Below are 24231 nucleotides of genomic sequence, written 5' to 3' on the forward strand. Positions count from 1 at the left end.
GGTCCTCAGATAAAGCCAAAAAGTTCCCAGACAAAAGGAAAAGGGGTACAAATAGGTCCTTTCAGGGGAAACGTTATTTTCCCAGACGAGATGGAGGCAGACAGAGCTCGCAGCAACCACAGCACCAAAGAACAAGGAGATGGACTTATAATGCAGGCAGGGGAAAGTCTACCTTCCTGTTCAATAAGCCACAGCCAGCCTCTGCAAAGCCTGACAAATGACGGAGACTTACAGGTGGGGGGAAGGCTTCTTTATTTTTTTCAAGCCTGGCAGAAGATAACAGGGAACAGTTTTATTTTAGAGTTAATAAGGAATGGATACAAAATAGAATTCCGGGCCCAGCCCCCCAGAAATTTTGTAATTACAGGAACTCCCAGGGACCCAGAAAGGGCGGTAGCTATTCAATCCTCTGTGATAAAGTTGTTACAACAGAGGGTAATTCAGAGGGTTCCGGTTCAGGAATATTGCAAAGGGTTTTATTCCCGAGTATTTGTAATTCAAAAACCGTCAGGGAAATACAGAATGATCCTCAACTTGAAACCTCTGAACCCTTACATTCTGGAGAAAAGATTTCGGATGGAGAGCGTCGCATCGATCCGCAATTTGGTTTGGCCAGAAGCGTTCATGGCCACCTTGGATTTGGAGGACGCTTACCTCCACATCCCTATCCATCCACAATTTCAGAAATTCCTGAGATTCGCGGTAATTATAGGGGACGCGGTATGTCATTATCAATATCGCGCCCTACCATTCGGAATATCCTCGGCTCCGAGGATATTTACGAAGGTGGTAGCGGAAGCCGTCGGTCATCTCCATCTCCAGAATGTAAGGGTCCTGCCATACCTAGACGACTTTTTGGTTCTGGCAAATACAGAACAAGCGTTAAAAGAAAGTTTACAGCTCTGCATCCAAACCCTGGAGACTCTAGGATGGATAGTCAGCAGAGAGAAGTCATGCTTACAACCCACTCAAACAGCTCTATTCCTGGGGTTAATATGGGACTCAAGGCAGGAAAAGATTCTGCTACCAGAGTCAAAGGTAGACAAGTTGATGACGATGGTGAGAGACTACGAATTAGCCCCGACAGTTTCCTTACGACAGACAATGACCCTGTTAGGTCAGATGACGGCAGTAATCCCGGCGGTAGAGTGGGCGCAAGCTCATATGCGGGAATTACAGTCATGGCTGCTACAGACATGGGACAAACAGAAGGCCTCCTTGGACAATCACTTTGTCCCCCCACAGCCAGTATTACAGTCACTCCATTGGTGGTTGGATGCAGACCGGCTAGCCAGGGGGCGTCCCTGGATGCAAAAAGATCCAGTAAAAGTTTATACGGATGCCAGCGCATGGGGTTGGGGAGCTCACTGTCAGGGGCATCAAGTGCAGGGGCAGTGGTCTCCGCAGCTCAGTCAGAAGTCATCAAATTTCAGAGAGCTGATGGCTGTCAAATTGGCACTACAGTCGTTTCAACCTCAGTTACACAACAGAGAAGTAACGTTGTTTTCAGACAATATGGTCACAGTTTCCTATATCAGAAAGCAGGGGGGAACCAGAGTACAGAGTCTCAGAGAGTTAACCATGGAGATCTTAGTCTGGGCAGAGGAACAGGTGACGTCACTGACGGCAACTCACATACAAGGGACCCAGAATCGTTGGGCAGATGCGCTCAGCAGGTCAACCCTGACGGAGGCAGAGTGGCAACTGAATCAGGAAGTGTTCGATCAGATAGTAGCCCAGTGGGGCAGACCAATATTGGATCTGTTTGCCACTCCACAGAACGCAAAGACAACAGATTTCTGTTCCCTACATCCTTCCTCTTCAACAGACCGGTTGGACGCACTAACAGTAGAATGGCCGACAGGCCTATTGTACGCCTTTCCTCCGTTCAACCTGATCCCAAGAGCCCTCAACAAGTTGAGACACTCACGTTCAGAGGTGATATTCATAGCACCCTGGTGGCCGAGAAGAGCCTGGTTCCCGTTTCTACAGACCCTAAGGATAAGGAGCCCTTGGCACTTAGGAGCCAGGCCAGACTTATTAATGCAGAACAGTCAGCTACATCCAGACCCGGGGTTTTTCCAGCTCACAGCCTGGATCCTGAAAGGCAGACTTTGAGCGGTTTAGGATTTTCACAGAGGGTGATTAACACTCTGTTAAGATGTAGAAAAGAAAACACACGAAGAATTTATTCCAAGGTATGGAAGGTTTTTTGTTCTTGGAAAGAGAAAAATAGTGTCAGATCAAATGACACGAGGTTTATTTTAGAATTTTTACAGGATGGCGTGGACATGGGGTTGGCAGTCAGCACCCTCAGAGTCCAGGTGTCAGCATTATCAGTTTTTTTGGACAGGCAGTTGTCCACGGAGTTGCATATAAAGAACTTTCTAAAGGCAGTGGCCAGATCACAACCTATACCAGTAAAAGTGGTACCTCCCTGGAGCCTATCACTGGTTCTTGATTTCCTGATGTCAGATGTTTTTCAACCAGCAGATACAATACCTATTAAGCTGCTAACATTAAAGGTAGCCTTCTTAGTCGCCATTACAACAGCAAGGAGAGTGGGAGACATACAGTCCTTATCAATAAAAGATCCTTATATGATAATCCACCCAGACAGAATAGTCTTCCGGCCAGACCCAACATACCTACCAAAGGTAGTCACAGGGTTCCATAGAACTCAGGAAATTATTTTACCATCTTTTTCCACAGATCCTAAGAATAAGGAAAGGAGGTTGGCAAATCTAGACGTAAGACAGGCGATTATTACCTACTTACAGAGAACACGGCAGTGGAGAAGGTCCAGCCATCTGTTGGTTTTATTTTCAGGTAGCCGTAAGGGGTTACAGGCTTCAAGAAGTTCCATAGCCAGATGGATCAGGGAAGTTATAGCTTTAGCTTATAAGGAGTCAGGTAGTGATATACCCACAAACATAAGAGCACACTCTACGAGGTCCTTGGCAGCCTCCTGGGCAGAAAGATCAGGAGCAACATTAGACCAGATATGCAAGGCAGCTACATGGTCGGGACATTCGACATTTGTGAAGCACTATCGTGTGGAGTTGCTATCCAGCCAGGATCAGGCATTTGGACGCAAGGTGCTTCAGGCAGTCATCCCACCCTAAGGTAAAGAGTTCTCGCTGGTCTCAGGGGAGCTGTCCTGGAGTATGATGAGAGAAAGGCCGTCCTACTTACCGGTAGTAGTGTTTCGGCGAATACTCCAGGACAGCTGCCTTAGTACCCAGCCCTAATTTTGCGTATGTCAGAGAAATAAATAATTAAAGACAGAATGGGTTGAGCTAGATACTCTTCTATTGAACTGATGATGGGAAGGAGGGGACTGGCTATATAGGGCGAGACCAAGGGCGGATCGATTAATTGAATTAATTTGCATTTGTTTCCATAGGGGAGGGACTCAATGGTAATCTCAGGGGAGCTGTCCTGGAGTATTCGCCGAAACACTACTACCGGTAAGTAGGACGGCCTTTCTCCTCTTTCCAATGATATATAAACCACCACCCTACGCCTTTTAGTTTTCGCTATTTTCGCGATTGAATTTGCCGCGGCCGCGATTTCGATCGCGAAAATAGAGAAAACTAAAAGGCGTAGGGCAACGATTTAGGTGTCGTCAGAAAGAGGAGAAAGAGAGCTTTAAAATGATATCCATCAAGCCATAGTTATATTGTATTACACAGGGCGACTTTTTGTCAAAGTCAGCATCTGCATTCAGCAGAATGGAGCTGCTGACACTGGGGAAAGTGTCGTCCTCTGTAATACAATATAACTATGGCTTGATGGATATCATTTTAAAGCTCTCTTTCTCCTCTTTCTGACGACACCTAAATCGTTGTCCTACACCTTTTAATTTTCTCTATTTTCGCGATCGAAATCGCGGCCGCGGCAATTTCAATCGCGAAAATAGCGAAAACTAAAAGACGTAGGGGGGTGGTTTATATATCATTGAAAAGAGGAGAAAGAGAGCTTTAAAATGATATGCATCTTTCCATAGTTTCTGCACTGCTCGGAGTCCCTTTAAAAGTAGGAAAATGTTTACACAGCTACATTTGTATATTGTCATTTTAGAACATTTAGGCATTGATAGTGTTTCTTTACCATGCTTTGCCATATTGCAGAAAATGGCATTTCTGCTTTCGAAAATGGTTTCATTAAGTATGTTTAGCAGTTTGCACGTGAGTAATGAGTACTGTACATACTCGCAAGCAAGCCGACCCGCATATAAGCCGGGGGTAGGAAATGCTGGCCGTGTGATCCCCCCCCCCCCCCAGTGTGTCCCAGTATAGTTAGTATAGTGGCCAGTATCGGTAGGTAGTGCCCAGTATAGCTAGTATAGTGCCCAGTATAGCTAGTATAGTGCCCAGTATTGCTAGTATAGTGCTCAGTATAGCTAGTATAGTGCCCAGTATAGCTAGTATAGTGCCCAGTATAGCTAGTATAGTGCTCAATATAGCGCTCAGTATAGCTAGTATAGTGCCCAAGTATAGCTAGTTTAGTGCCCAAGTATAGCTAGTTTAGTGCCCAAGTATAGCTAGTTTAGTGCCCAAGTATAGCTAGTTTAGTGCCCAAGTATAGCTAGTTTAGTGCCCAAGTATAGCTAGTTTAGTGCCCAAGTATAGCTAGTATAGTGCCCCCCGCCTCACCCAACTGCCCCTCCTGGGCATGTAAATAGTTAACAGCAGCTAACTCCACGGCGGCTGCTGCGTGATGACAGGAAGCTGTAGGCAGAGCGGCTTCCTGTATCGGCGATGTGTATCGCCGTTACTATGGAAACCGCTCTGCCTCCAGCTTCCTGTCATCACACAGCAGCCGCCGTGGAGCGAGCTGCTGTGAACTATTTACATGCCCAGGAGACGGAGAGGGGAATAGATGAAGCCGCACAGTAAGCTAATAGCAGCGGCGGGGTAGGGGGGGGGGGGGGAGGAGGCGGCCTTCCACCAACGAGACTCGCAAGCAAGCCGACCCCCCAACTTTTGGCCCACTTTTGGGGGGGGGTCAAAAATTCGGCTTGCTTGCGAGTATATACGGTATTTAATCTTCTGTGGTTCCAGACATTTTTAATCTGTAGAGATAACGTCACTGCACTTGAAGCTGTAATGCACATAATTTGTGTCTGTATTTCTCTCCAGATTCAATTAGGGCTGGTTCAGACGGGCGTTTTTGTGGCGTTTAACGCAGCGTTTCAGACGCAGCGTTTTTTGGGATCTACTGCCATCCCATGCAAGTGAATGGGAGCGTTTAGAGCTGGCTTTTGCAGGCTTTCATGAAAGCCTGGCAGTAGATCCCAGCGTTGCGTCTAGTCTCAAAAGCAACATGCTGCTTTCAGAGGCAGTAAACGCGAGGAAACAATAGCGGAGACCAGAACTGCTAGCCTTGAACGCTTTTCAAAAGCTTTCAAAAGCTAGCTTTTAAACGCTGGCGTTTAAACACTGGCGTTTGAACGCAATGCCAAGCAAAAGCTCAGCAGACGCCCGTGTGAACCAGCCCTTATACAAGTCAGTGAGCCAGCTATCTATAAAGCATTTTCAAAACTATTGAAGAGAACAGCTTTGTTTTTTTTTTTTTTTTTTTGGCATAAGCTCATAACTATTGTCAGCTCTCCGAATTAAACAGGAGTATAAAAGTTTCTTTTAATTCATTAAATAAATGTATTTGATAAGCTTTTAAAATTGGGGTTTAGTGTTAGTATAATTTAATCAGAATAATATAGTACTGCTGTACTATATGTATACATTTCCTGCAGATCTGTTGTGAAGTATGTTGTGCACATCGAATGCTGAGATGTTGTCTATCACTCGCAACCCTGTTTAGATGCATGAAGAATGTATAATATAGGAAGATTGAACTCTTTTCCTCTGCCTACTTAAATGAAGTTTAACTGAACTTAAAGAGAAACCGTAACCAAGAATTGAATTTCATCCCAATCAGTAGCCGATTTACATGAGAAATCTTTTACTTTTCACACACTCCTCATCAGGGCTCTGTATGGCTTATAATGTGGTGAAACCCCTCCCACAGGAAACTGAGTACTATGGTCCTGACAGTTTCCTGTCTGTGAACCTCTTTGTGGCATTGTGGGAAATAGCGGTTTACAGCTGTTTCCAACTGCCAAAAAAATCAAGCAGCAGCTACTTCCAGTGACATCACCTGCCAGGAGTAAAAATGTCACCATGTGATAAATGTCAGAATGTAAATTGAGAGAAAAGCTCGTACAATGGGCAAACACTGACTAAATCATTTATATATAATAATTATTGTAAAAATGAAGCACTTTTTTATTACATTATTTTTACCGGAGTTCCTCTTTAACTCTCATAATAGGTTCATCCCTAGTGCCTGACTGGTTATCAGAATATAACCATATGGTTTCCTTGTTTTTGTCTTTTGTGTAAACTTTAGTGTTAATAATTGCTTGTAGTCTCTTATAATTCAATAAAAACCATGATGGGCTTAGCTCTCAGACTCAGATTTTAACAATATCCTCATTTATGTTGACAGTGACAGGCTTGAATGACGAATAGTGTACTGCGTCCTCTTCATAGCCAATAGTTGCTTGTTTTGTTACCAAAAGCAGCTATCATCTTCGTATAGATTTAATATTGCTGGGCTCTAGCAGTGGGGAAACACCATATTTCTGTTTTCTCAATAAGGATAAATAATACGTTAGTATCTGAAATAGAGCAGTGGGCGTTGAAAGTACCATAAACTGAATCAAAGGATTTACTTGTCGACTCCACAACCCTAGTACTCACACTAGATTTTTATCTAAAATTAGGAAGAATGAGTATTGCAGGTGACTCAAAAACATGGCTTAAAATGAACAGCTGTTTACAGCAACAACTTTTAGCTTTTAGGACTTTGTGTGCATAATGAAGTCCTGTTCATACACAAAGTAATTTTTTTTGTTTCGTTTGCTATATGCTGGCTGCCTTGTTCATTGTTCCCCACAATTATTTTTGCATGTTCAATTTGCTTTATTATAGTTCCAAAACACAAAATGATAGAAAAGCGAAAGACTCCATCACCTCCCCCAAGACCTCGCAAAAGAGACCTGTCCGATTCAGGTAAGTTTCTAGTTGATTACACAGACTATTTTATGCTAAAGCCAGTTTCGTTATTGATGAAATGATTCCAAATTGCCCCTATTGGAAACGAGCCTTTATAAGAAAAGCATGTCCATGTGGAAATAACGACTTGTGTGTTTTTATTGAAAATATATATATTTGTTTTCGTAGATGATGATAAAGGAGGCAAAATGGGGGTCTCAGATTCGGTACAGCAACGTCGCCAGTACAGAAGACAAAACCAGCAGTCATCTTCGGGTATAAAGGGCATTTTCATTAAATATTTACAATTGTTTTTGTAATCTATACTTTTTCTTATTGTTGATGCATCGGGCATTTTTAGTCTGGTGTACAATCCAGATACATGCTTTGATGTTATTACATTGACTTGCATTCGATCCTAGTTCCATTCTTGCCTGATTTAGGGTATTGAGCTAGTTTATTTTGAAGAGATTCATCCACTTCTAGTTACAACAGGAAGAAAACAACTGTTATTTAAAACCTAGGATAAATTGTGTAGCTCAGGACTGCAATAAAGACAGGACGTTTCGGCTTTTAAAGGCTGACCGAAGCAGTTGATGTTTTTTTTTTTTTTTTTTGGTAAATAAAATGAAACTGGTTTATATTACAATGCTTCATTAACACCCATGTTTGACTATGTTTAATGCCTAGACTCTGGGTCTTCCTCTTCTTCTGAGGATGAAAGGCCAAAGCGTACTACAGTGAAGAATGGAGAGGTTGGTAGAAGGCGAAGACATTCAGCATCAAGAAGCCCCTCTCCAAAAAAAAGACCCAAGGAACCCTCTCCACGGTATCTAATTTGTTTTCTTTTTCCTGATGCACTTGCTCTCCAAATTGAAAAATGTAGTAAATCATTAGGTTGTAATGAATTTGAAACTGTTTTTCCTTCTTGCTGTCAGGATGCAGACTGTGAAAAGGTGGCAATCACCTCTTCTTAAAAGGTTGGTTTGGGCATAACTGTTGTGCTGTTATGTTTTAGTACTTTCAAAGAATGGATTGTGGGCAGTTTAGAGTCATTCTATGAACAGTACTACAGTATAATTTATTTTTCTACCTGGCAAATTCTGTTGGTCTGCACAGTGGGATGTGAAAGTTTGAGCAACGTTGTTAACCTCCTTAGCGGTAACCCCGTGCTGGACACTGGGTAAGCCGCCGGAGAGTGCCGCTCAGGCCCTTCTGGGCCGATTTACATAATTTTTTTTTTTGCTGGACGCAGCTAGCACTTTGCTAGCTGCGCCAGCACACTGATCGCCGCCGGCCCGCGCCCGATCGCCGCTATCTGTTGCGGCGCGCGGGCCCCAACCCCCCACCCCGCCCAGACCCCGTGCGCTGCCTGGCCAATCAGTGCCAGGCAGCGCCGAGGGGTGGATCGGGACTCCCAATGACGTCGCTGACGTCATCCCGCCATGGCGACTGGGGAAGCCCTCCAGGAAATCCCGTTCTTTGAACGGGATTTCCTGATCGGAGATCGCCGAAGGCGATCGAATTGGGCGGGGGGATGCCGCTGAGCAGCGGCTATCATGTAGCGAGCCCTGGGCTCGCTACATGATTTAAAAAAAATTAAAAAAACTGCTGCTCTGCCCCCTGGCGGAATTTTTCATACCGCCAGGGGGGTTAAAGGGAACCAGAGATGAACCTAGAAGGGAAAATGAAAAAGGTTTCATACATACCTGGGGCTTCCTCCAGCCCTATACGCTCTGATCGATCCCACGCCGTCGTCCTCCGCTGCCTGCATCTACGAGAACCGGCTCCCGTCACTGACGTCATCGGAGCCAGCTACGCAGGAGAAGTGTGCCCTCTACGTATCTCTCCAGCGGCTGCTGCAGAGATGCGCAAACAGCGCACTTCCCTTACGCTTAGACTGGTTCCGACGGGACAACGGGGAGCCGGTCCTCGTAGCTGTGGGCAGAGGAGGATGGCGGCGTGGGAGCGATCCGAGCGTATGGGGCTGGAGGAAGCTCCAGGTATATGAATAGAATCTTTGTTTTTCATCTATGGTTCCCTTTAAGCGTCATGATTTTCCTACATAAATTGTTCGTTGTTACGATAAAAAATGTCAGTTAAATATATCATATAGGAGACTAACACAGTGATATTTGAGAAGTGAAATGAAGTTTATTGGATTTACAGAAAGTGCGCAATAATTGTTTAAACAAAATTAGGCAGGTGCTCAAATTTGGGCACCACAAAAATGAAATTAAATCCGTATTTAGTAGATCCTCCTTTTGCAGCAATTACAGCCTCTAAATGCTTCCTGTAGGTTCCAATGAGAGCCTGGATTCTGGTTGTAGGTATTTTGGACCATTCCTCTTTACAAAACCTCTCTAGTTCCTACAGTTTTGATGGCTTCCGAGCATGGGCAGCTCTCTTGAACTCACACCACAGATTTTTAATTATATTCAGGTCTGGGGACTGAGATGGCCATTCCAGAACATTGTACTTGTTCCTCTGCATGAATGCCTTAGTGGATTTTGAGCAGTGTTTAGGGTCATTATCTTGTTGAAAGATCCAGCCCCGACGCAGCTTCAGCTTTGTCACAGATTCCAGGACATTGGTCTCCAGAATCTGCTGATACTGAGTGGAATCCATGCGTCCCTCAACTTTGGCAAGATTCCCAGTCCCTGCACTGGCCACACAGCCCCACAGCATGATGGAACCACCACCATATTTAACTGTAGGTAGCCGGTGTTTTTCTTGAAATGCTGTGTTGTTTTTCCTTCATGCATAACGCCCCGTTTTATTCCCAAATAACTTAATTTTAGTTTCATCAGTCCACATCTTATTCACAAATGAAGCTGGCTTGTTTAAATGTGCTTTAGCATACACTAAGCGGCTCTGTTTGTGCTGTGGGTGGAGACGAGGCTTCTTCTGCATCACTCTCACATACAACATCTCCTTATGTAAAGTGTGCCGAATGGTTGAACGATGCATAGTGACTCCATCTGCAGCAAAATGATGCTGTAGGCCTTTGGTGCTGGTCTGTGGGTTGACTCTGACTGTTCCCACCATTAGCCGCTTCTGTTTATCTGAGATTTTTCTTGGTCTGCCACTTCCAGCCTTAACTTGAACTGAGCCTGTGGTCTTTTATTTCCTCAATATGTTCCTCACTGTGGAAACAGACAGCTAAAATCTGAGACAGCTTTCTGTATCCTTCCCCTAAACCATGATGGTGAACAATCTTTGTCTTCAGGTCATTTGAGAGTTGTTTTCAGACCCCCATGTTGCTACTTTTCAGAGATTTAAAACAGGAGGGAAACGTACAATTTACCCCCTTAAATACTTTCTTATAATTGGATTCGCCTGTGTATGTAGGTCAGGGGTCACTGAGCTTACCAAGCCAATTTGATTTCCAATAGTTAGTTCTAAAGGTTTCGGAATCAATAAAATGACAACAGTGCCCACATTTATGCACCTGCCTAATTTTATTTAAACAATATTTGCACACTTTCTGTAAATCCAATAAACCTCACTTCTCAAATATCATTGTGTGTCTCCTATATGATATTTAATTGACATATCAGTCCCCAGACCTGAATATAATTGAAAATCTGTGGTGAGAGTTAGAGAGCTGCCTATGCTCGGAAGCCTTCAAACCTGTAGGAACTAGAGATGTTTTGTAAAGAGGAATAGTCCAAAATACCTTCAACCAGAATCCAGACTCTTATTGAAACCTGAAATTTCTGCAAAAGGAGGATCTACTAAATATTGATTTCATTTTTGTGGTGCCCAAATGTATGCACCTGCCTAATATTGTTTAAACCATTATTGCGTACTTTTTGTAAATCCAATAAACTTCATTTCACTACTCAAATATCACTGTGTGTCTCCTATGATATATTTAACTGACATTTTTTTATCGTAACAACCAACGATTTTTGCAGGAAAACCATGACGATTAACAAGGTTGCCCAAACTTTCGCATCTTACTGTATATAAGGGCTAATACACACTGGCAGCGGTTTTTGCGCTGCATTTGCAGTTTGAAAAATGCACTCTCATTCAAGCATCTGGGCTGCCTTTTTCTGCCTGATCAAGTTTACCATCCAGGTATGAAAGTGGCACCGGACTGGGACCTAGTCAGACTATAGGATAATCCTCACTGTTAAGGAATTAAAACCATAAAACTTGGCTGCATAGAAAAGCTTCTTTGTGCAGGAGATAGAGAAAAAAGTTTAATAGTCCATATCAGTATAGCTCTGGGACACTTGAAAGACTGTCATTGAGCAGAGAAAATAAAACATTAAATGTTTTTAAGGTTTTTTTTGTTTTGTTTTGTTTTTTTTTGTAGATGTTTTATTACACTAAACATAATTTTCCAGCTTACTGCACCTTGATAGATATGGTCACAGGAGGATGATTCTCATCATTAAATCAATTGTCATCAATCAATCGTCTCATCTGTTTATTGTTCACTTATTTATTTTAAGTATTTATGTAGCACTGACATATTATGCAGCTCTGTACAGAGTATATTGTCTTGTCACTAACTGTCCCTCAGAGGGGCTCACAGTCTCTAGTCCCTACTATAGTCATATGTCTTTGTATCATGTAGTGCATGTATCGTAGTCTAGGGCCAATTTAGGGGAAGTCAATTAACTTACAGTAATTGTATGCTTTTTTTGGGATGTGGGAGGAAACCCGGAGTGCCCGGAGGAAAACGCGCAGTTCAGCCACCAATTTTTTTGAAATTCATATGATAGTAAATTTGCATTCTTCATTACATTGCGCACCTGTGCATTTTGCAGTAAATGGCGAGCTGGCTGGGTCCTGTAGGTTCTTGCTGTCTGCGGTGTGAGGGATCCATTCACAGCCCAACCAAAATGTATGATTATGATTTTGCCTGCACTGTCTGATGAAGGGGACCACCCATTGGCCCCAAAACAATTGTCACTTTTATGTGCTGATGTAGCAATAAAGACTATTGCAACTTGAATGGTGTGCTAGCCTGGATTCATACTTGGCTTATGTGATTTGGTGCTTGGGCTCAGCACCTACAGGCTATGCACCCACCTTACGGGCAAGGTGTGCCACTCCCACTTCTCTTCTTTCTTAAAATGTATGATTGTGTACATTAGAAAATGGGATGCTGAACTAGGATTTTAAATACACACAATGAATTTAAAACTGTAAAAGTATAATAAGCAAATACAAGAAACTGTGATCTGAGTGCTATTGAAAGGGGTTTGCAATTATGAACTTATTGTTCAGTTTTTCAGTTTGTTGCTAAGTTGTTTTTGTTTTGTTTTTTGTTTTGTTTTTAAACCAAAGCTTTATTGGAAAAGTAATGCAAAGTCCCTTTACTGTTTTTAGTAGAAGGAGGAGAAGTCCAACTCCACCTCCAGCAAGAAGGCGGCGCAGTCCTTCTCCTCCTCCACCTCCCAGGAGGCGTCGAACTCCATCTCCACAAAGGCGAAGGTAATGAACTGATTGCACAAAAACTAGTTGGGGAAAAATGGAAGTAACTCATATGGACATTGAGCATTCAGTGAAAGATGATGATACCCTGTAACTGTTTGTTGTTGTTTTTTTTTTCTTTTGCTCAGTAAACAAAGCACTATTAACCACTTCAGGATTCTGCGTACGCATATGTACGCCCCTGAATCCTGAAGCGGTTTCCATGGAAACGGCCGCTCGAATGAGCGGCCGTTCCATGTCAGTTCACGGAGGGTGTCTCCGTGAACACCCTGCGAGCCTCCGATCGTGGCTCGCAGGGTAAATGTAAACAGGCGGGGAAGATCTTCCCCGCTGTTTACATACATACGGCGCTGCTGCGCAGCAGCGCCGTGACGGAGATCGGCGATCCCCGGCCTCTGATTGGCCGGGGATCGCCGGCATCTGATAGGCTAAAGCCTATCCTATCCGGCGCAGGACGGCTTTCCGTCCTGCGCCGCATACAGGGGACGGGAGAGGGAGGGAAGGCGGCAGAGGGAGGACTAGCGCTGCGGAGGGGGGCTTTGAGGAGCCCCCCCCGCTAGGCACAGCAGCGCGGCGGCGATCAGACCCCCCCAGCAGCACATCCCCCTAGTGGGGAAAAAAGGGGGGAAGTCTGATCGCCCTGCACGATTTCTGATCTGTGCTGCGGGCTGAAGAGCCCCCGCAGCACAGATCAGCCAAACCACCCGGTATCCGGAAGTGGTTAATTCCAGTTTAGCTGCTCCATAATATTGATCGGAACACCACCATAGCTAATACCTATGCAGTCAAAGATCACGCACAACTTATTGGCTCTGCTCATCCTCCCTCTTCCACTGAATAGACACATTGCCACGGCAATGGCTGAGTCACTTGAGGAGGGGAGCAGAGTGCAGAGAGCTTCTAGCCGACTTTGATTACATTTGTTGATTAGCATGCTATTGCAAACTTGTACTGCTCTCTGCATTTAAAGTTAACATTTTTACACACAGAATGCTTTCAGTTTTTTTTTCACGTATGTAGGAGTAGGTACTTTAGTTTAAGGAGTTCAATCTTTAATGATATAGAATATAATGTTTGGTCAGGCAGAAAGTGATTGGAAACTCTCCTATGTGCTTAAAGAGGAGCTGTTAGGTATAGGGTCTCAGAGAAAATAAACACACATATATCAGTAGCTAAACATTGGCTGTACTTACATTACATATGCATTTCACTGTCCACGTTTGGATTTCACAGAATCTTTATATAGTATTTGCAGAGAATGATGCTCCTGACAGCTCATGGCAGGCTCCATGTTTGTCTGTCTCCTATGAAGCCAATTGTGATGTCATAACCTCCCTGCTTCCTGATGATTCCACTCACAAAAAAGCTCGTAATGAATAAAGGTCCGTACACACGCCGGACTTTAGGCAACGACGGGTCCGTCGTTGCCTCCCGCTGGGTGGGCGTGCCAGCGACAGTCCGGCGTGTGTACGCTCTGTCGTCAGACTGATACGGCTGTTTCTGAGCGATCCGCCGGGCATTTCTGCCTGCGCGCTAATTCAACACGGAGGAAACATCCAGGAGTAGCAGAGCTGATAGACTAACAATTACACGCTGCGCTGACACAGGCACAGGAGGAGGGCCATGGTGAGGAAGGGATGGGGAAGAACATCTATAGCAGCGTCGCTGTAGGATCGGATGTCAGGTACTTTAGCTGCAGCCCCTGACTATCCCTTCAGCTTTTATTGCTCCCCATCCTGACTTCTCAAACCCCCCTACTCTGAATGACCCTTTCCTCACCCTCATGCTGCAAGCTGTCAAACGGGATTTCAGAGGCAAGGGGAGGAGGGGGGAGTGGAGTTATCACAGGCTGAGGCGTGGAGATGCAAATAAGCTTGGCTGTGTAATGATGACAATCATAACATGGCCGCTCTCATTGTATCACAGGAAGAAATAACCATAAACTGTTAAGGCTGTGTGCAGCTAGATATGCTGTGTAAACCATCTAAACTTTAGATAAGATATAAAGACGTGTTACTTGTTATAGTTAGTTTTTCACCTCGGATCCACTTTAAAGGGAAGGTTCAGGGTGTCTGTTAAAAAAATAAAAATGCCCATCCACTTACCTGGGGCTTCCTCCAGCCCGTGGCAGCCAGGACGTGCCCTCGGCGCCGCTCCGCAGGCTCCCGGTCCCGGTGCTAAAAAAAAATCTGGCATAATCGTTTCTAAGCTGTAAGCAATCTTTTAAAGCAAAGTTGAAATGCTGGGTGTTAGACCACTTTAACACAGGAGAATAGAGGTTTAAATTAGCTTTTGCAGCCTGACAGTTACTCTTTAATCCTATCAAACTTGTTGAGTTAAAGCAGGGAAAAAAATGTTAAGGTGCCGACACTCAATACAATTTTTTTAATATTTGTATTCAAGAATTAAGGTACTGGCCACTATTCTGATTGTAATGTTTGAAAAATCTGACCATCCTATTAAACGTGTTCAAGTTTTCCTATAGAGCCTTCCCGCTCCTCTCCTGGTCCCGTCGTTCCAGTGCTGGCTCGCCCAGTAGCAGTATTTGACTAAATTAGTCAAATACTGCTTTACCTGGCCGAAGGAGGCTTTAGAAGTCTTCAGGGAGCCCGAGTGCTCCTGAAGAAGGGCGGCCCTGTACTGCACCTCACGCCTGTGCAAGATGGAGCCGCACTTCTTTGGGAGGACACGGCTCCAGAATACTTCCAAATACCCTTTCGGCGGGGGATTAAAACGGGGGGGGGGGGGAGCCAGCACAGGATAGAGAGCACCGAGAGAGGAGACGGAAGGCTCTATATGACCCAGAGCCTTCCCTCTCCTTAGGTAAGTATTTGCTTCATTTTTTTTTTTTTTTCAAATGCGGTTCCCATTAATCACTTTAAAGCGGACCTGAACTCAACTTCCTCTCTGCTCTAAAAGATACGCAACAGCATAATAACCCTAACTCTTGCACAGGACAGAAGGAAAATGGAGAAATGCACCCTGTATGTATTTAGAGAGTTTAGCCTGTCTAATTCCCCCTCATTTGTGTCTAACCTCAAGCTGTAATTTGACCCCTTAGCTGTGTCGGCTAACTGCCAAGGCAGAGAGGCTAATTGGAAAGCACAGGATGTTAACAATATGTCTGCTTCCATGAAAGCAGATTTATTGCAGGATTTGTATCAGCTGTAACAAACAAAAAGGTTTTTAAAAAAAATTATGCTATTGCGTATTTTTTAGAGCAGAGAAGTTCTGAGTTCAGGTCCACTTTAACTCTCTGCTGTGGCAGGCAGCTGACGCAGCTGAGGGATCAAATTACAACTTGTGATTAGAAATAGATGAGGGGGAATCGGACAGGCTAAACTCTCTAAATACATACAGGGTCATTTCTCTGTTTCTGTTTTTGTTCCTGTGCAAGAGTTCAGGTCCCCTTTAACTACTTTCGGACCGAGCGAGTACGAATCTACGTCGGGCAGGGGGCGCTGCGGTCCTGACCGGACGTAAACTCTACGTCCCATTGATCGCGCGCCCCAGCCCGTCCGCGTCGCTCGGTCCGCTCTGCCCCCGCCGCAATGTGATGCCCTGCCGCCTCTATGACGGCAGAGCACTGTGAGCCGGGCAGGAGCCGTTTTCATTGGCTCCTGGCCCTGTCACTCATGTAAGCCGTTCTCATTGGCTTACATGGAGTGACAGGGTCAGGAGCCAATGAAAGCGGCTCCTGACCGGCGCACAGCGCTCTGCCGTCATAGCGACAGCGGGGACAGAGCGGCGTGTCCGGCGGGAGCGACGGTAACTTGCGGCGGGAAGCGGCGGTTTGCTGGACCAGCACCCTCTGGTCCTTAAGGGGGCAGAGGGTGCTGGTCCAGAAAGGGTTAAAAGACCATGTACACGTTACACTGTTGTCGTCCAGAACTATCTACACACACGCTCAGTTTCTGCTGCCCTTTATAATCATTAATCGATCACTAGAGTGTTTTAGAAATGAACGTTGTACAGACACAGTTCTGCTTAATAGTAGCTAAACAGGACAGGAAAGACAAGGAGTTGAAAGACAACTATTGAGCGGTATCCTGCAGCAATTTCTGGGAAGTTGTACATAGTCTATTCTTAAAACAATTGTCTTAATGTGTGTAGGAGATTTTAGAGTGAGAAATGAACTGTGAAGAGTCAGAAAAAGTGTGAGTGTTATGTCATTTGCAGAGTACGATGGCATCTACATTCTGCAGCTCTTGTAAACTGGGTTGGATAGCCATGTGCATGTTGTTTAATGCTAAACATACACAATACGTTTATGCGCCGGTATCGAGCCAGCACGACACCGCTCGTGTGCACGGATCGATTCCAGCTCGTCCCCACGGGTATTCCTTATCAGCCGCTCGATTCCCCGCTATTGTCCGCCTGCGGGGAATCTATCCGGTGGGTCATCGGACCTGTTGAATATTATCAATCGAGCCATCAGCGGCTCGATTGATAAGGAATAAATGCACCGTGTATGTTTTGCATAATGCCTAGTACACCCCATACAATTTTCTGTAAAGTACTGGTAGAGACTGGTCATTATCTCTGGTGCATTGTCTTCTGGTTATCTCCTGCTGAGAAGAACAATGCCTAATTGCTCGGCAGATAGATGGTTAGATAGATAATTTCCAACATGTTGGAAATTATCTGGCAGGTAGATCTAAAGCCCCATCTACACGATACAATTCTTTGTGTGATTAGATTGCGTTTCTATTTACGATCTGATTAAATCCGACATGTCCGATCAGAATTCGATTCAATTCGATTTGCCATTGTTTTGCAATGGCGAATCAAATTGAATCCAATACCGAACGGACATGTCAGATTTAATCGGATCGTAAATACAATCGTAATCAAATCGCACAAAGAATCGTATCGTGTAGATTAAGCTTAAAGCCCCATCTGCACCATACAATTTTGTTTTGTTCGATTCAATCCGACATGTCCGATCGGGATTAAATTCAACTTGCCATTGTTTTGCAATGACAAATTGAATCGAATCCCGATCGGACATGTCGGATTGATATGAATCGAATCGGACAAAAAATTGTTTGGTGTAGATGGGACTTAACAGAAAATCTAACAGAAAATTGTATGGTGTGTACCTAGCTTAAGTATTTAGAACATGGCAGAGATTATGCTAAGTGGAGGAAAGTTAAGTTCTGCTTTAAACCTTAATAAAGGCACCTGAAGTGAGAGACATGGAGGCTGCCATATTTATTTCCTTTCAAAAAATACCAGTTGCCTGGCAACTCTGCTGATCTTCTGGTCAGTAGTGCCTGAATCACACACCTAAAACAAGCATGCGGCTAATCCATTCAGATTTTAGTCAGATACATCTGATCTACATATGCTTGTTCAAGATCTGTGGCTGAAAGTATAATAGTCCGAAAATTAGCATAAACAGCCAGGCAACTTGTATTGATTCAAAGGAAATAAATTTCATCCTACTTACGTCTCTCGCCTCGGGTTTCCTTTAACTACATTCATCAGTTGTGTGGTTTTTGAAACAAGCTGAGTAACCAAGCAGCTCGGTGTGACCCAAACCACTAAGACTGTATAGGGGGATAAAAGAGACCGAAAAGCCCGAATAAGCAATGCTTGATGAAATTTGACTTCTTAAAACAGAAGGAAACTTGCAATAATTCAGCTATAAGTAAACATTTGTGGCTACCTACAATGCACCACTACTGCATATGCAAATTATCTCTTTTCGCCACGGTAAGCCAGGCCAGAAATGAGCAGAAAACCCAAATGAGTGTCTGATTTAAAAAAAAAAAAAAAAAGTTCACTTGTGTGTTTGTGAGAGCAAGGATCATTTTAAGGCTTACATAATTTCAAATCTTTTTTTTTTTTTAGATCTCCATCGCCACATAGGCATTCTTCTCAAAGACGATACTCTCCACCAATTCAAAGAAGATACTCCCCCTCTCCACCTCCCAAAAGAAGAACTTCTTCACCTCTTCCCCAGCCACCTATGAAACGTAGACTTTCTCAATCTCCTCCACCATCAAAGCGTAGAGTATCCCATTCTCCTCCACCAAAACGTAAAGGATCTCCTGTGGGTAAAAGACGTTCTCCATCACTGCAGTCTAAACACAGAAAGGGATCTCCTAGCAGATTGGGACGGGAAACCCACTCTCCACCACCAGTTAAACGTTCTTCACCCTCTCCACGCCCACGAGCACCTCGAAGCCCTGAGAGTCCTCCAGCTCACAGGAGAGGAGAATCTTCATCTCCTCCCAGGAGACAGCAGTCACCTTCACCCAGCGCTAGACCTATTAGACGAGTATCTAGGACCCCAGAGCTGAAGAAACCTAAAAAGTAATTATTTTTTTTTCCTGCCATCCTGTTTTCTAAATAAATTGCGTGTCTGACATGTATACTAACATATCATATTTTCTTAAGGGAATCTCCTAGTCCTCAACCTGCAAGACGTTCATCCTCACGATCGGTCTCCAGATCCCCTGAACCAGCTCCCAAAAAACAAGTAGCTCCTCCATCTCGTTCTAGATCTCGTTCTCCATCTGGCAACTGGTCTCCAGCTCCAGCACCTGCTAAGAAGGCGAAGAGTGCTACACCTAGTCCATCTCCAGCTCAGGTATGTGATCTACGAGTAAACCTTTCATATGATGTGATCCATGAGTAAACCTTTCATATGATTGAGGTTAACAAATTTAACTATAGTACAGTGAGTATAGAAAAAAATGACACACCCTCCCCCCTCAAAATATTCACATTTTGCTGGGGAGAAAAAAAAACGACTCAAATGGAGAAAAGATCACCAATCCTGATTACCCCCAAATGGTACATGTGAACTCAGTGCTGCTACATTGCACACCAATCTAATAGGCTTTTTGATTTGTTCAGTCTGTTCATAAAAACAGGTATTTCTATATTTGGTTGAGCAGCTAAAGGAAAACATCAAACTATGGGTGGCAAAGCACTGTCAAAAGATTAATTTGTAGACAGCCACAAGTCAAAAGATGTATACTAACAAAACAAAGGCTTTTTGAATCACTAAGAAGATGTTAACCTCTGTGTTTGGTACTTGTAAAGGTAGCCATACATCTAGCGATGTATGGGCAGATTTGACCAAGAGACGAATCTGATGAAAGAGAGATCTTTCAGCTGCCCGTACAACACAGGCGGATGCCAGATCAATTTCAGCATGAAATCTCCTGGGAATCGGCCTTGTGCGCCGCATACGTCCACCTCGCCACCCTGACACTGTCCCCTAAAGTCAATGTCCCTGCAGTGCCTCGTGTAAAGTGTGTACATTACCTCTCTGCGACCTCTGCTTGTCCCCCGCTGGCTTCCGGGATACGTCCTCTGCATACACACATGCCCCACGTGGATTCCTAGTAAGGGCGCGTGTGTGTGACGTCCCACGCGTGCCCTTGCTAAGAAACCACATGGGGCATGCGTGTATGGAGAGGAGAATGCGCCCGGAGCAGCGGAGGGACAAGCGGAGGCTGCGGACAGGTTATGTATACACTTTTTAAGGGAGACAGCGTCGGGGGGATTCGTCGGGAAATTGCACTCTTTTACCGCCACGATTTTCCGTTCACTTCAATGGAAAATCGAATTTGACATGTTGAAAAACGATCTGGCAGGAAATCTGCCTGAAAATCTCATCATATGTACTAGGCATTAGGGAGATGTGTAAACACCCCACCCCACTGGCTGCTATTAATGTTACAACACTTCTGGCTATCTGAAGCATCTCCTGTTACTTTGGTTGGCTGTGGCTGCAGTCCAGTGTTCTGGAAGAGGGAAGACAGTGATAAAGGGCAATGCCTTTGTGAACAGTGTGAGGAGTCAAGACCATAAACGTCACATTGTTGGGGGCCTTTAATTGTTTTCCACCAACTTTAGAAATGATGGAAATTTCTTACTGCAAGGTGATTAGTGTGTAAAATGAATTTTCTACAGACCTAAAACAGGATGATAATTGGCGAACACAGTGAATCCAGCGCAGGAGACTTGGGTGCAGCCGGCGCCACCATAGGCCGTAATAGGAAGTACGGCTATATAGGAATTTTGGCTATAGCAGCGCACAGGGAGTAACTTCGGCGCCGTCAAAAGACGAAGCTGAAGTTTCTTTTAGGCTGCTTTCACAGTGGGACGTTACAGGCGCACGTTAGAGCAGCCTGTAACGCAGCCCAACTCACAGTAATGAAAAATCAATGGGCTGTTCACAGTGCCCACGTTGCGTTACAGTGTAACGCTGCAGCTGCACGTTCAATGAAAGTGCAGCATGCTGTGCGTTATACGCGGTTTTAGCCGCGTTAGACTGTTTGCACATGCTCAGTGCAGGAGAGGAGGAGGGGAGAGTCCGCTATTGTCCCTAGCTACATTGCTAATTAATATTCACTGCACTGTGTGACGTGCAGTGTTTATTTCCTGGAGCGGCTGCTTTGTGCGGCGATTGGCTGGCGGGACCACGTGATGCGGAGTGTTCCGATCACGTGGTCTCCACAGTCTTTGGACGCATGCGCCGTTTTTGTTCTACCAGTATCGAACAAAAACGGCGCGCCAAGAGACTCATAGCGCGTCTCTATGTAGCGTCTGAGTTTAGCACCACCATGGTTGCATTAAGGGAGCATTATGCGACCTTAAAGGGACACTTAAGTCATCCCCAAAAAAATTCGTTTTACTCACCTGGGGCTTCCAGCAGCCACCTGCAGCTGTCCGGTGCCCACGCAGTCTCCATCAGATCCTTCCGGCCCCGCCAGCAGCCACTTCTGGTTTTGGCGACAGGAGCTGACAGGCAGGGAACGCGAGTGATTCTTTGCGTTCCCGGCCACAATAGCGTCATCTATGCTGCTATATGATATATACTCTATGCTATAGCGGCATAGAAGGCGCTATTGTGGCCGGTAACGCGAAGAATCACTCACATTCCCTGCCTGTCGGCTCCTGTCGCCAAAACCGGAAGTGGCTGCCAGCGGGGACAGTAGGCTCAGAGGGAGTCTGCATGAGCACAATACAGCTGCAGGGGGCTGCTGGAAGCCCCAGGTGAGTAAAACTCATTTTTTTGGGATGACTTAAGTGTCCCTTTAACGTCCCCTCTAACGCAACGTCTCTGTGTTAGAGGCCTTAAAACACAATAATTCGGCTTTCAGCAATTGCTGGAAGCCAAATTATTTCATTCCCCACCACCCATGTTGGCCTGGAGGGGGAATAGTATTTAACACGACTGGGAACTTGTGCAGCAGCAGGATCAGCAATATACCATCTGTATCCTGCGCCCAAGTTTCCCACGCTGATTCCTCTCATACTCTATAATTAAGTTACCGCAATGCCTGTTGCATGCAGAACTATGTCACTACAGTGTGCTCCTAAATTTCAAATGATTATGAAATGAGACAGAACAATATAAATTTTTATGGGTAATGATGAAATTAATTATAGTTAAATTATACCACATCTGCAGTATTCCTTTACTAGTATGAGGTTCTTTTGAAAACACCTCCACTTAAGCACTCTCCAGCTTATGCATTAGTGCAAATGTTAACCCTTTGCACTCGTATGTCCCTCTATGCGGGACATAATTTCAGCAGCGGTTTGCAGGCACATCTGCGGGGGGCAAAGTCCGATCTCTCTCCCCTTGTATAGTTAGCATGTAAGAGTACCCCCCCTGCCCCAAACCAGAAGTGCGCGATCAGCGCTACTAGGAAGTGACCAATGCATTGAATTTTCCTTGCTGATTCCTTGCACACTCCTTACTGATTCCTTCGTGCAGATTCCTTTCTGCAGTTTCCTTGCAGATTCCATTGCAGATTTCTTGCAAAGTTGCATTGAGGAGCAATGGCATCCTATGCAATGGACGTGGAGGAGCGTCTAAATAGTAGCCAGCATTTCATTGCTCTAATTCCCAATCCAAATACTAAAGATTGCATCGTATGTAGTGACCTGAAGACACCAGGTGGCAGGCATAAAACCACCTATTATTGCACAACTTGCTCACGCAAGCCAGGATTACACCCAGGAAATTGCTGTAAAATTTACCATACCTTACCATACCTTAGCTTTCTTCTCTGCTACCAGCCAATAGAAGATGCCAAACTGGCCAAATAAGGTATTAAATTAAACGTTGTGTTCTTTAAAATAAGATATACCACGTTGCTATGTTATGTTCCATGTTAAAATTAGAGAGAGTAAGAGGGAGAGTGCATTTCTGTAAAAAAAAAAAACTCAGCAGAAAGACTCCCTTTAGGAAAAAAAACTCAGTGGAAAGGGTTAAGCATGATATGCCAGGGCTGTGGCTATGCTTTCATAACACAAAGCAAAACTTGCTCCAGAGGTAACATTGGGACTCAATAGGTTTGTGTAAATTGCTCTTAGTGTCAAATGACAATGTGTAGGTTGTCAAGGGAACAAACTGGCATAATGTTGGCATCACACTGAGGGTTTGAATGCTGGAGGTCAGTTGCCTACTGCCAAACCTGGACTTAAAGGGGCACTATGGCGAAAAATTATGTTTTATAGCCACTGTACTATGCCTAGCTGTTTGTAGAGCATAGTAGCTTACATGTAGTGAGGCACAGGGGCTTTTTTTTTTTAAACACTGACATCACCTTGTATACATTATCAGTCACGTCGGCAGAAGTACCTTTCCGACGCCACTTAGCCTGTTCCATGTAGTTGTAGGGAGGCAACTTTCCCTGTTGCTGTAACTGACGTTACAGTTTTCCCCTCTCTGCAGCGCTGGAAGGTTTGTTCTAAATTTCAACTGCACGATCGTGCAGTTATAGTGATCCCCCATGAGCCGTAAAGAGTAGCAGCTGATGTGCTGTGAGGGGAGTGGAACGCACCCTCCCTTTTACGTGAGACGCAACTGCATGTGAGGAGGACTGTGGAGGAACGCATCATCATTACTGATGACGCTGCCCGGCAAGGACCCCTGTAGCTGAAGCTGGCATGTGCTGCGCAGACAGAGCGGCAGCTTGCAGAGCAGACACAAGCGCTGTAGCTGTGTCCTGCTAATTGTACAGTAGTTGTGATTGTTGTTTTTTTTTGTGGTGAATTTTTTTTTTTACCCAATCGTTTTTTCAGTATTTTTTTTCTAAAGCAAATTGCAGGTAGTTATTCATTTTTTTTTTATTACTCTGGCTTAATAACTACCTGCAATTTGCTTTAGAAAAAAAATACTGAAAAAACGATTGGGTAAAAAAAAAATTCACCACAAAAAAAACAACAATCACAACTACTGTACAATTAGCTGGACACAGCTACAGCGCTTGCGTCTGCTCTGCAAGCTGCCGCTCTGTCTGCGCAGCACATGCCAGCTTCAGCTACAGGGGTCCTTGCCGGGCAGCGTCATCAGTAATGATGATGCATTCCTCCACAGTCCTCCTCACATGCAGTTGCGTCTCACGGAAGAGGGAGGGTGCGTTCCACTCCCCTCACAGCACATCAGCTGCTACTCTTTACGGCTCATGGGGGATCACTATAACTGCACGATCGTGCAGTTGAAATTTAGAACAAACCTTCCAGCGCTGCAGAGAGGGGAAAACTGTAACGTCAGTTACAGCAACAGGGAAAGTTGCCTCCCTACAACTACATGGAACAGGCTAAGTGGCGTCGGAAAGGTACTTCTGCCGACGTGACTGATAATGTATACAAGGTGATGTCAGTGTTTAAAAAAAAAAAGCCTCTGTGCCTCACTACATGTAAGCCACTATGCTCTACAAACAGCTAGGCATAGTACAGT

At 44.7% G+C, this 24231-nt stretch overlaps 1 protein-coding gene across 12 annotated transcripts in view; it reads left to right on the top strand.

Annotated features, from left to right (window-relative positions):
* The window catches only part of SRRM1 (serine and arginine repetitive matrix 1), an 87936-nt gene that overhangs the window by 58749 nt on the left and 4956 nt on the right, over positions 1-24231 (top strand). For 6 of the 12 annotated variants that reach the window (XM_068268962.1, XM_068268970.1, XM_068268960.1 and 3 more), the window contains 7 exons: positions 6999-7079; positions 7251-7337; positions 7752-7890; positions 8000-8041; positions 12411-12515; positions 18372-18836; positions 18921-19113. In XM_068268962.1, coding sequence (XP_068125063.1) covers positions 6999-7079; positions 7251-7337; positions 7752-7890; positions 8000-8041; positions 12411-12515; positions 18372-18836; positions 18921-19113 — 1112 coding nt within the window. The remainder of the gene's footprint in view (positions 1-6998; positions 7080-7250; positions 7338-7751; positions 7891-7999; positions 8042-12410; positions 12516-18371; positions 18837-18920; positions 19114-24231) is intronic. The other 6 variants (XM_068268971.1, XM_068268963.1, XM_068268966.1 and 3 more) reach the window with 3 other exon arrangements.

This window comes from Hyperolius riggenbachi, chromosome 2, assembly GCF_040937935.1.
Source record: "Hyperolius riggenbachi isolate aHypRig1 chromosome 2, aHypRig1.pri, whole genome shotgun sequence".
NCBI classification, from domain to species: domain Eukaryota; kingdom Metazoa; phylum Chordata; class Amphibia; order Anura; family Hyperoliidae; genus Hyperolius; species Hyperolius riggenbachi.